The sequence below is a fragment of the Musca autumnalis genome, unplaced genomic scaffold (assembly GCF_047663935.1).
Source record: "Musca autumnalis isolate F117 unplaced genomic scaffold, ASM4766393v1 scaffold_3, whole genome shotgun sequence".
In the NCBI taxonomy this organism is placed as follows: domain Eukaryota; kingdom Metazoa; phylum Arthropoda; class Insecta; order Diptera; family Muscidae; genus Musca; species Musca autumnalis.
This window is the reverse complement of record NW_027411866.1, coordinates 101013435-101026159: the sequence shown is the minus strand read 5'-3', so window position 1 is coordinate 101026159 and position 12725 is coordinate 101013435. Positions and strand designations below refer to the sequence as shown.

Genomic DNA, 12725 nt, shown 5'->3' with positions numbered 1-12725 from the left:
CTAATCAGATCTTTACAGTATTGTGGGTTGGTGTTTAGGTTAAGAATTCTTTTTTTGATATTTTTGTTATTTCTGCTAAAAAAAATGTGGATACAATTTATTATTACTATTACTAAAAAATACTTTTTTATATATATTTTTGTTGGGGGGGGGGGGAGGATAGGGAGGATTTTTTCTTTGACCTTATTTATTGTTTCTCTGGTGGTGGTGGTGATGTGTTATTTTCTTGTTATTTTGTTTCACATGAGAAAGAGAGGAAAATGGGGGTGGGGAAGTTGATTATTATTTGTTATCTTAAATGTGTAAGGTTTATTTTTTGTTATTGTAATAAAAACTATATTTTCTTTTTATTTATGTTTTAGTATTTAATATTGTTGTTTTTGTGGTTTTTTGTATTGTTTGTTTTTGTTTTTAGTATTTTTTATAAAGCGTTGCCTTTTTTGGTGGTTTCTGTTACAAAACAGCGTTGAAAAACAACATGTTTTCATTTTTGTTTTTTGTTTACATATTTTTTTTTCTTGTTTAGTTTCCATTCGTTTTTTGTTTTCTTTATTCTTTTTCTCAATTGAAATGAAACCAAATTTTTTGTAATTAATGAAAACATAAAAATCTTAAAATCATATTTTTTAAGTTTTAATTTTTTTGCATTTTATTTAATGATATTCTTTTTGTCTTAGGAAAAAAGAATAGGATATGCCAAAAACGGAAACTCTTTATTTTGTTGACTTGGGGAAAACGGATGATTGATGTTGATGAGGGCAGAAAGGACCAACGACACTTCATATACACATTAAGTGATGGATTGCTTGATTGATTGGATGTGGGTTATGTTATAAACTGTGGACCAATTTTGAGGAAGGGCGGGAAATTGGTTCTCATTTTCAAACGTTATTCTGAAGTTTGTTTAAATATTTTTGTTTTAAGTCCTGCCTAAATGTTTCAACCTTTGTGGGAGAGTTTGAGGAAGTATTGGACCGATATAGTCCACCTTCCAACTTGACGTAAATTTGGAAGAACGCAAAAGATGTGCAGAGATTGGACCAATTCGAGGACTGGACCCAAAGTGCCACTTTCAGTAAAAAAATTGCAAACCATACTCGAGCGGACCTTAAACTCCACTTAAGCAAGAATGTTGCAATTTAGTTACCCCAAGATGTTTTCCAATATAGACCTCCTTGGATCTAGATGTACGTTTGGAAGAAATTTTACGATGTTGCAAAGTTTCCGCCGAATCGGATACTCAATTCGTAAGTTTACGTGCTCATCAGTCATTAGAGTTGGTACTAGCAGGGTTATTTAGAGCTGTTGGGACATTATGTCAGCAAGTATGGACTTGTCCCCGAAGAAAATTGTACAATGTTAAAAGAGAAATTTCGTGTGGGAGGTACACTAATGAGTGGACCGATATAGTCCATATTCGAAGGTGATTTTTGTCTGGAAGAAATATTACGATGTGCAAAGTTTGGACCAAATCGTTTTGGCGGAAAATTTTGAACTTTCGGGGGGATGTGCAGGAAGTTGTAGAATTATGTGACTGGACTGCAAAAAAATTCATGACAACCCCAGAAGAGTTCCTAAACTGTACTTGTGCCAAAAATTTTGAAATTTTGTGTTGGAGGTAGCCGATGGAGTGGACAAATATAGTTCATATTCGAAGCTGATCTACGTCGGGAAGAAATATTATGATGTTCAAAGTGTGGTTAAGTGGATTTTAATCTACGTTTGGATGAAATATTACGATGACCATTTGGACCAAATCGGTTGATCCGTTCGGAAATTGTCGTGCGCTCCAGCCAGACAGACGGAAAGACAAACGGACAGACATGACTAAAGCCATTTTTCCAAAGAAGCACATTTTCTTCATATCGAAGTGTATATACCCTAGCCTAAAGGCTGAGGGTGTAAAAAGAAGTGGACCAGTTCTCTTTATCACTAATCGCAAGAACTGAAATGTTCTGTATGAAAAAGATAAACAAGCTTGATACAAGGAACCATGGTGCGATGGATTGAAAGAAGTTTGGTCCAATATAACTTGCTTCATTCACATGGCTACTTGCAATTGGAATAATAAAAGACGGATTATCCATGTAGCATGTAGTAACATCGACACCACAATGATCATTAATTTCCATAAGACCCATTATGTGTTGTGGGAAAAATGTGACCTTACAAGGTGAATGCGAGGATGAGAGTAAGACTGCAATAAATGAACACTTATTATGGTAAAGGACCACTACTCTTGGGAGATATCATAGAATTATGATTGGGAGGCACACAGTCTATTCTAGCATCGACACCACAACACCTAAATTTTCAGTAATAAGACCAATTGTGTATTGTGGGAAAATTTTTGCCCAAAAAAGTAGTATGTATTAGCAGATTTTCAGTCACAAAATACTGTTTTCTTTGGAATTTATTTTCTTCTATTTTTTAGCGGAGACATTACAGAAAAGTTACACATCCCAAAAACCTAACCTAAACGGTGGTCTGCAAATTTTAGTTGTAAATTTTCCTTTAAACAAAACAAATTTCTTTGAACAACATTTGAAAACGATAACATAGACTCGGGATGGACACAAATTCCGCTATATGAAAGGTATACATATCCTCCTCTTGATTAGTTTTCTTATCTTTTTGGGGTTATTTTGTTTGCTAAATATTTTCTGTTATACGGTCATTATGCTGTGAAATCGTTGATGCTCTATCTATCGCTCTTTCTAAAAATGTCTAATGATGATGGGCGGATCTGTTTGTTTTTTTCTTGTTGTTGTTATCTATTATAAATATAGTAAATATTTTTCTCTCTTTCTCTACATGTAATTTGTAATTGTAGCGCTTTTTTCGTAACTGTTAAAAAACTTGATAACTCGTTGCTAATTTTAAACATCCTTTACTGAGTGTGTGTGTGATTTAGGTGTGTATGAGGATGAGTTTAAAAGGACTTCTTTTTGATTCTCCTTCTGTTGGCAAAGTAGATAATTTGTATGTTGTTGATAGTTGTTGTGTGGTATGTGAGAGAGATGCATGAAAATGAAAACCTGCTGTTTAAAATCCTCCTTTTTAAAAAAGGAGGATCCCTAAAAGTTGTATGTATTTGTTGTTAAATCTTTTTTTCTAGTATTATTTACCATTTAATAATATAAATTGTTCTTTTTGTGGTTGTTGTTTTAATGTGTGTGGTGTGTTTTTGTTGTCACATGTCATGTTTGACAAAAGGTGGGAGCATTTTCATTTTGTTGTTGTTGTTATTTTCATTCTTTGTTTTACTAGTATTGTAGTAGTATTCTAGTATTAGCAGCTATACGACGACATTGACGATGGTAATGACTCAACACTCTTCACATTTTACCCTTGGAAATGTTAGAAAATGTTTTATTGTTGGTATTTTTTAGTTCCAAAATAGTGAGAAGGTAGTAAAGGCCTTTCCCCCTTTATTACAACCATTTGCCAGTATCTTTTTTGTAGAAATTATGTTAGAGATTTAGTTTGTGGTCGCTGCAGCTTCGCTACGCCAGGCAACATGCGAATGCTGTAAAATACAAAAGAAATAAGTGAAATTAATTATTATATTATTCATATTTCATATAAGTTTAAAGTTGTATAATGGCGTTTTGTCAGTTTTACACAAACATAACCTCAAAATACTCGATAACTTTACTCAAAGATGTTACTACAAGTTAGGACTAATACGCTGCTTTTGTAAATTTTTTTATTTGTTTTTAATAAATTGTCAAATTTTGGGGATCAACCTCCCATCATTAAACGAGGAATTCTTGGCAGTACCTATATGTAAGGTGCATAGGAAGAATTAGGCCTAATATTCATTACGAATATAGACGAGCAAACAACATTTCCATATAGAAGCACCCTTTCTTTCAGAAATGGTCTATAGAAGCACACTTTCTTTCGCAAAGGTTCTATAGAAGCAGACTTTCTTTTGAAAGGGTCTATAGAAGCACCCTTTCATTTGTGGGGAAGGTACCCGATGAAGTGGATCGATATGAACAATCTTCGAATTTGATCTAAATTTGGGCCAAATATTAGAACGTCAAAATTGTAGATCAAATTTGTTGATCCGTTCAAGAGTTATTGTGTGGTCCAGCCAGATAGACGGACATACGGACGGACATAGCTAAATCGAGTCCAAATTGTCTGAAACGGATTTTGTCCAAACATACGTGGGGTCTAATGTCATTATTTCAATGAGGCATATATATATATATATATATATATATATATATATATATATATATTGGTCGTATGAAATTGTATATACCGTCTTTATCCTAAAGAAAGATCACAAAAAACGTGTGCGTTAGCACCTCGAGATATGCAGGGGCCAAATTGGAGCCCCAAACCCACGGTTTTTTGCAGACCTGGTAACATATACAGGAGGCGAAATAAGCTTATGAAAATATCACTCTTCCAAATTAAGACTATAAAGAAAAATTGTCAACTGATAGTGATAGTGTGTTAAGGAACTGACAAAAGCTTTCTATAAAGCTGTCCAAGATATACTTTATAAAGTCCTGCTGTAGAATTCCCGTCCTATTTTACTAACCTTTGATGCAGTTTTTGTATTTGCCTTTTCCATGGTGAATAAATTTGCCCCATTAATATTGCCATGACCAGATACTCCTGCTGTTGCCGATGCAACCGAGAGACTATTGTTGTTGCTTGAATTGGCAGCGGCCAATAATTGGGCAAAATTACCAGAAAAATGCAAACTATTTGTGGTGTTTGATGATGGTGATGATGTTGTTGTACTGGGAACTGCAGCTGCCAGGAGTAACGGTGTAACACTTGAGGCATCTAAAAAAATTAAAACAAAATTGAATACACTATTCAAAGAGCGAAACTAGTTTTGGACACATACCTTTAAGCAAAATTCCATTGGTAACTGTTTGTCCATTGAATGTTGTTGAAGCTGGAGTAGGGCCACCGGCCAAAGATGTTGTTGATGAAGGTGATGACGATGGAGGTAGACCACCATTAAGAACGGTGATTTTGCCATTGGCATGATAAAATGCAGTTGCAAGTGTGGTAGTGGTGGGATTGTTGTTTGCGTTGTTGTTGTTTAAGATATTCAATTCCGCACCACCTGGTAGGCGACACAATTCATTGGTTGTTATGGAGGAGGAGGAGTTGCACGAGCCATTACTAAATAATTTTCCATTGGTGAGAGTTAACTTGGAACTATGAGGAGCTCCATTGTTGTTTCCCATTAAACTGTTATTGGTCAATAACATTTTTTGACCATTAACAAAGACATTGGCTGTAATACCATCATTTAGGCCACCACCACCACCATTGGATAACAGGGATGTACTGTTTAATACTTTTAAAAATTTGGCAGCTGGTTGTTCAGCATCTTCCGAAGCAGGTGAATGCGAATGTTGCTTGGTGTCCATTATCATATTGTGATTGTTGCTGTTGTTTTTCTTGCGACCACCACCACCACCACCATTGTATTGCAGTTGAGGAGTTTGTGTTGCTGAGAATGCTGATTGTTGGTTGTGTCCACCTGCCACCGCCGCCACTGCTGCTGAATATAATACAAAATAGATTCAAAATTTGATCATTCATTCCTAGGTCACATTTTGACAACAACAAAAATAAAGAGACTTAAATGATGAAAATGTGACAGAATTTTGAAGTGGTTGGTTGGTCGGAACGAAGAAGGAACAAGAGTTTGTACAAAAAGAGTATTGGTGGTAATATTTGTGGTTCTTGGTGGTTGCGGTGGTGCTCAGTCTCTGGTTACAATTACATTTTTGTTCTATTCATGAGATTTCAATAGTGGGAAAAGGTAATGGTGGTGGTGGTTGGTGGATTTTAACCGCAAAAGAGGTGCTTTGTTGGGGGATAACTGTTTCTTTTCCTTGTTGGAATATTATTTTTTCTTTTGTATAAAAGTTGCAGTGGTTGTTGTGGTGGTGGTGTTCAATTTTTTGATGCTGGGCTTGAAGTTGGTGTTCTGATAAATTTGAAAATGTTGTTGTTGGTGTGTGATTTTGTCTTCCAAGGTAAGAAAATATTCCAATTTGTATTTCAGGGCCACCCACATACATTGTGAGGAATTGTTTTTGTTTTTTTAATTTCCCAAAACTTCCTTGTTGAGTCTTCTATCCTCCCGTTTTGTTTGTTTTGTTTTCATTTTCATTCTTTTAGTTTTGGCCAATTTTGTTTTGTTTCTTAGAGCTTAGCTTACACTAAATGGCAACCACGCAATGCTTGCAACATAATCGCTGTTGGTTGTTGGTCCGACGATGGTGGTAATTGGATATTTGGAATGGGAGGAAATTAAACAAAAAAGTACATAGAGTAAAGAGTTATGCCAATGAAAAGTTATAAACTAATTAAATAAATAGTGGAGAAAGGAGAGAGGAGTGGGAAAACTGAATTAAACATTTGAAGGCCTTAAAACACCACCGGGACTGTTATAAAGTCTTTATAAGCAAGGAGATGTGTTTATAGAAGCCTTTAAAGGTTATTGGATGGGAAGTCTTAATCGACATTACAGGTCCTTGGTATATAGGGAACTGTATAGACGACTGTAAAGACTTTCATTCAAGGCCAATGGTGTGTAAAGTCACATCAAAAGAATTCTTTAGAAATCCAGGGTTCTCTAAATCCCGAGGCCGGAAAAGGCATTTGTAACGACTTCACACAGTCCAGGCATGTTCCAGAAAATAATACAATATAATACAAAATTATTTCAATTTAATTTCAAACGAAATCTTTTGAACTTCAAATTACATCTGGGAAGTGAAACGTAAGAGAAGGAAAAATCAATACTTACCATTATTGGTATTATTAACTCCTTGTGCGGGTGCTGAAGTTGCAATAATTGTGGCGGCAGCCGAGGCGGCGCCATTGCCAATTGTTCCTGTTATAGTATGGGCAGTCACGGTGCCTCCAATACCATTGGCGGCTTGCAATTTCAAGCCATTAGGAATGTTAACGGTCACATTGCGACCATTATTGCTGATCACCCCATTAATGGGAGGTGATGACGAGATCAATGATGAAGATGATGAGACGCCACTCGATGAGGACGGTGACGGTGAGGGAGTCGAGGGTGTTGGCGAGCCACGTGTTATGGCTGTGGCCGAAATATTTTTGGCCGTCAAAGATAAGGGCACACTACTGCCACTGGCGCCGCCAAATGTAAGCAAGGCATTGGGACTGCCGATTGGTGGGCTGTTATTACCACCTGCAATTGAAGCTGCTCCACTTCCACCACCAGCAGCAGCGACGACCTGAGTTGGTATGGCCACAGCTTGGATTGTAGTTGTAATTGGATGCTTACGCTGATGCTGCAACACCACATGGTTGCTATTAATGGTAATGGGTGATGTTGAATTGTTGGTGTTGTTGTTGCTAGAGTTGATTTTAGTTATCACAGGCGATATTGCGGTTGGCATAGCAGTTTGCAACTAGATATTTTGTAACGAATTACAACAGATTTGCATTTGATCAATCAAAATAAGTTTGTTTGTGTGTGTGTGTAATTTTAAACAGAATATGTTGTTGTATTTTTATAATTTAAAATTATTTTATTTTTTAATTAATAATAAATTTTATAATATTTTTTTAAATGAGATCGTTGGTGTTTCGTGGATTTTTTGTTTTGTTTTCAGGCAAACGTGGTGGTGTTTAAGAAGAATATGTGTTGTTGTTTTCGTATCACAAAGGATAACATTAAAAACATAAGAAGAAACAAGAGGAAGAAGAATAATAGATTTTGATAAGTAATTTTGCTAAAAACGACATAGAATTCCTTAAAACAATAAAACGTTTTCTTCTTCTTCTTTTCTGATGGACATTTTTTGGGTAGGATGTATTTTTTGCGGGATAAAATAAAAGGATTTGTCTTATATTCCATCTTTTGCCAATTTGTAATATCTATGTGGGGGGATGGATGATGATGGAGGGAATAATATTGTGTGTCCATCTTCTCTATGTATTATTAATTCCTACTAACAGTGTATCTCTTTCATCATCATTATAGAAGAATGCAATTGATTTTTTGTATTACTTACACCAGCGCCAACTGGTGATGACATTGCATTGCTGCTGCCGTTACTGTTACTACCGTTACTGCCACCACTGGACAGCGAACTGGATGAACTATACAATGTACTGCCACGGCCAGATGAGAGTGAATGTGTATCATTTATGGTATCTGGAAGTAAAGAAAAAAATGTAATTAGAAATATGATTTTAAAAGAGAAGTGTTAGAATAGAGGAATTATCCTATTCAGTTACTCGCAAACGTAAAATTTTTGTTAAATTTGTTTGATCTTTATAATAAGTTTCCTAGAGGAAATTACTTAACTAAAGGAAGGCTGCTTTTATAGACCCCTTCTGAAATAATTGGCGCTTCTATAAACCTTTCTAAAAGAAAGGGTGCTTCTATAGACCCTTTGTGTAAGAAAGGGTGCTTCTATAGACCCTTTGTGTAAGAAAGGGTGCTTCTATACAACCTTTCTGAAAGAAAGGGTGCTTCTAAACAACATTTCTAAAAGAAAGGGTGCTTCTATACAACTTTTCTGCAAGAAAGGGTGCTTCTAAACAACATTTCTAAAAGAAAGGGTGCTTCTATACAACATTTCCGAAAGAAAGGGTGCTCCTGTAGACCATTTCTAAAAGAAAAGATGCTTCTATAGACCTATTTTGAATGAAACCCTTTTGAAAGGAAGGGTGCTTCTATACAACCTTTCTGAAAGAAAGGCATCTTCTATAGACCCCTTATGAGAGGAAGGCTGCTTTTATAAATCCTTTCTGAAAGAAAGGATGCTTCTATAGACGCTTTCGGAAAGAAAGGGTGCGTCTATAGACTCTTTCTGAAAGTAAGGGTGCTTCTATAGACTCTTTCTGAAAGAAAGGCATCTTCTATAGACCCCTTCTGAGAGGAAGGCTGCTTCTGCTTAGACCCTTTCTGAAAGAAATTGTGCATGTATAGAACCTTTCTGAAAGAAAGGGTGCTTCTATAGACGCTTTCGGAAAGAAAGGGTGTGTCTATACACTCTTTCTGAACGAAATGGTGCTTCTGTAAACCATTTCTGGACCCTTTGTGAAAGAAAGGGTGCTTCTATATCCCCTTTCTGGAAGAAAGGGTGCTTCTATAGACTCTTTGTGAAAGAATGGGTGCTTCTGTAGACCCTTTCTAAAAGAAATTATGCTTCTATAGACCATTTCTAAAAGAAAATATGCTTCTATAGACCCATTCTGAAAGAAAGGGTGCTTCTGTAAATTATTTCTGGACCCTTTGTGAAAGAAAGTGTGCTTCTATAAACCTTTCTGAAAAAACGGATGCTTCTATACAACATTTCTGAAAGAAAGGGTGCTTCCATAGACACTTTCTGAAAGATATGATGCGTCTATAGACCCTTTCTAAAAGAAATGATGCTTCTATAGACCATTTCTAAAAGAAAATATGCCTCTATAGGCCCATTCTGAAAGAAAGGGTGCTTCTATAGACACTTTCTGAAAGAGAGGGTGCTTCTGAAAGTAAGTGTGCTTCCATAGACTCTTTTTGAAAGTAAGGGTGCTTCCAAGACTCTTTTTGAAAGTAAGGGTGCTTCCATATACCCTTTCGAAAAGAAAACGTCTTTCTATTGGAGGTTAAGAGATTTTGAACAAGGGTCTTCGACAGAGCTGAGGAAACAAAAGTATAAATATAATGTACATATCGGAAATCAATTTGAGTCTTGAAAACAAGAATTTATTTGGGCTGTATTGAATTGTGCTCAAATCTGAATTATATTAATAAATTCAACCTCAATTAGTGAACACCTCGTTTTTAGTGCACGCATAATAAATTGCATTGTTTCTGTTTCTCATAAAACCCATTATTGTAATGTCCTTTCTGCTACAATAACAGCTATCCAACTACCCAGCCAACTATGTAGATTAAAATTGTTAATTCGATATGCTTACGCAAAGCAAATCGCACATGAAATATGCAAATGGAAAAAAAAAGAAAAACAAGCAACAATAAAGCGCATAGAAAACTTAGATCTTGGAGAGGAAAAGAAAATAAAATGTATTCAAAATTTGTACTGAAACTGAAAAGTAGAACAATTATTGAATCTGATTTGCATGCTAAACTCTATTAGTTTTCTAGTTTGTTTTCTAGGAGTTGTCTAGATTTGAAACTGAGTTTGAAATCTCTGATGCAAGTGAAAAACAAAAAACCCCAAAGATCCGCTTTATCAACAGTGTTTCGAAATCATCAAACAGGCAGCCAGCCAGTAATTTTTCCATAAAATCAGCCTCATTTGGGCCCAACATCAGTCATGCTTGTTTCTTTTTTCTTCTATGCATGCCATTTACATGCGAAAAGAGATTAGCATCGGCACTAGCAGTAACAAAAACGAAAGGACGCCCTTCTATCAATTCAATAATATTATTCAAATAGAAATTTTAAACAGTTTTATGAGCTCTACATCTAACCTCCCTAACTCTACACATGTGTGTTTGTTGGTGATCTATTTTTGTATCTCTCGTATGGGATTTCTTTCAATAACAACAATGCTGCCTTGTCTTTATGTTAATTCTAAATTCGATGCAAAGTAAAGAAAAAAAATTGCAAAATGTGCAACTTCGAGAGGAATCTACGTAAAAACACACAAAATATAAATTCATTTTTAATGCGTCTATGCATTTTTTCGCCACTTCAAGGTTGAATTTCTATTAGACATATTTTAGATGGAAGGCTGTATTTTATATACGTTTATGAGTTAGATACCTATTTAGAATATGTAGAAATTCATTTGTGTTATAAAACAAACAAAAATCGGAAAGCACAAAATAGTTAGGTTATATGGTTGAATGATTATATTTACAGAATTCTTTTGTTCGTAAACCTATTGTGAAATTTGATAAAGAATATTTTTTTCTTTGGCATCAACTTTCTAAAGTAATTTGGTGTGGGAAACGCTAATCAGAAAACGCTATCATTTAATTTAAGTTAACTCTCAGTGAGCATAATTGATCATCAAGTCCTGCACAAAAAAGTAATTGATGTTTGGTGGTTTTGGGTAGTCATTCAGAGCTACAGATAGTTCTTCAAAATCTTCAGCGCGGAACAATTGACGATTGAACCAATGATCAGCCCATGAGTAAGAAATGAATTAACAGATTTTACGCTATCTGTTCAGCCATCAGAATAAATGCAAAATCTAGATAGACAGGAGAGTTTCAGCTTGCAATGCAAATTTTTGGCATCTGCTTGAACTTTATAAAATAAGATTTCACTATTCTCAGAGAGGGAAAGGAATCTTCTTGTCGCGTCTACAGCCGCATGTTTCCCTAATCGCTGTTTTACCATTGGTGAAGGCTGCTTTCAATTGAGTATGATTGCTCACCAAATCCTGCACAAAGAATTTCTCAATGTTTTGAGATTTAGAGGAGTGAGCTCCGGGACTCTTCCATGACAACGTGAAGAACGCGATGTACCACATGATGCGTTCCTCTCCGATCATTTGTTAAAGTCGAACTACATGGACTGTCATTAAGCTGATATTCAGCGTAATATTGTCGACATTTCCTGAATATTTCAGCAATGTAAAAATTCCCAACAAGTGGTGTCCGTTGGGACTCGGTTATAAAAAGTATGTTCCATATCATTGAGCTAGGATGAATCGGGGTGCCTCATTGATATTGTGATATATCCCACTGTGGCGGGTTCTTCGATACCGGATTGTCCCGAAACCGTCGAGTTTCGATCAGCGGCTGCAAACCCAGCATCAAACCTATGCTTTTACGTAGGTTTCTATGTTGCGACAACAAAAACAATTGATTCCCCAGTCCCACGACGGCGGGTTCATCGATACTGGATTGACCCGGAACCACAACAACACTCGTGTTCCGGCCAGCAGCTGCCACTTCAGAGTACATATGTATATTTTTATGTATAGTTTTTCTGTGTTGGGAGCAGCATATTACGGAATGCCTGCTCCGGGGATTCTTTTGGTCCGCACCGTGACTGAGGAAAACCCAGAAGCAATTCAGTTTGTCACATCCGCTTCCACCACACCCAAACTTCGGCCAGATGCAATAAATGCCGGGAGTGGATGCACCGTAGGGGTTGTTGTGGACTTGTCCATGAGAGGGACTAGGACAGGGACTATGTTGCCGCATGCTGCTTGAATACAGCCCCAGTAAGTCGCCGTCGGAATATGCTACTTCCCTTGCAGTCCCGTCCCAACACAACACCCCAACAGCATCCCGCCGATAAATAGCTGTACTCCAGGTTATAGGCCCAACATTAACCCGCTTTTGGAAGGCCATAACCGTCTGGTATTGGGCGAATTTGATGCAAATCATGAGTTGTGGCATTCCGTCCTCAGTAATGACCAGAGGCGTATAGTGCGGGCTGAGGAGATTTATAGCTCTACCTTTTTCACAGTCAATGAGAACGCCCCAACCAGAATTAGCGGAGTGTGTCACAGTTCGCCTGACGTAACCTGGCCTCCTCGTCAGGCCATCTTCGCATAATTGTCTCGATCAGTAGACCGCTCGATTTCATCACCTCGGAAAGCTAATTGGCCTAGGTTCAGACAGTTCACTTATCACCGCTTCAGAGATCTGCCCAATACCTTCTGATGTTCGGGTAGCAGGAAGGGCGCTCCGAGACATAATCACTGCTGCAGACGCTTGCCATATACCTGATGGTCGAATACCCAGAATAAGCTTAAACTTCCCAGCAGAGGTGA

General features: G+C 36.8%; 1 protein-coding gene across 33 annotated transcripts in view; it reads right to left on the bottom strand.

Moving 5' to 3' along the window:
* Positions 1-3150: 3150 nt before the first annotated feature.
* Mnt overlaps positions 3151-12725 on the bottom strand; it is a 259484-nt gene continuing 249909 nt past the window's right edge. For 27 of the 33 annotated variants that reach the window (XM_073973146.1, XM_073973162.1, XM_073973148.1 and 24 more), the window contains 5 exons: positions 8046-8188; positions 6803-7439; positions 4877-5545; positions 4562-4812; positions 3151-3529 (listed from right to left, as the gene is read on the bottom strand). In XM_073973146.1, the coding sequence (XP_073829247.1) occupies positions 3482-3529; positions 4562-4812; positions 4877-5545; positions 6803-7439; positions 8046-8188 (1748 nt within the window). In that variant the 3' untranslated portion in view covers positions 3151-3481. Of the gene's footprint in view, positions 3530-4561; positions 4813-4876; positions 6249-6802; positions 7440-8045; positions 8189-12725 lie in introns of all 33 variants that reach the window. The other 6 variants (XM_073973151.1, XM_073973150.1, XM_073973137.1 and 3 more) reach the window with 2 other exon arrangements.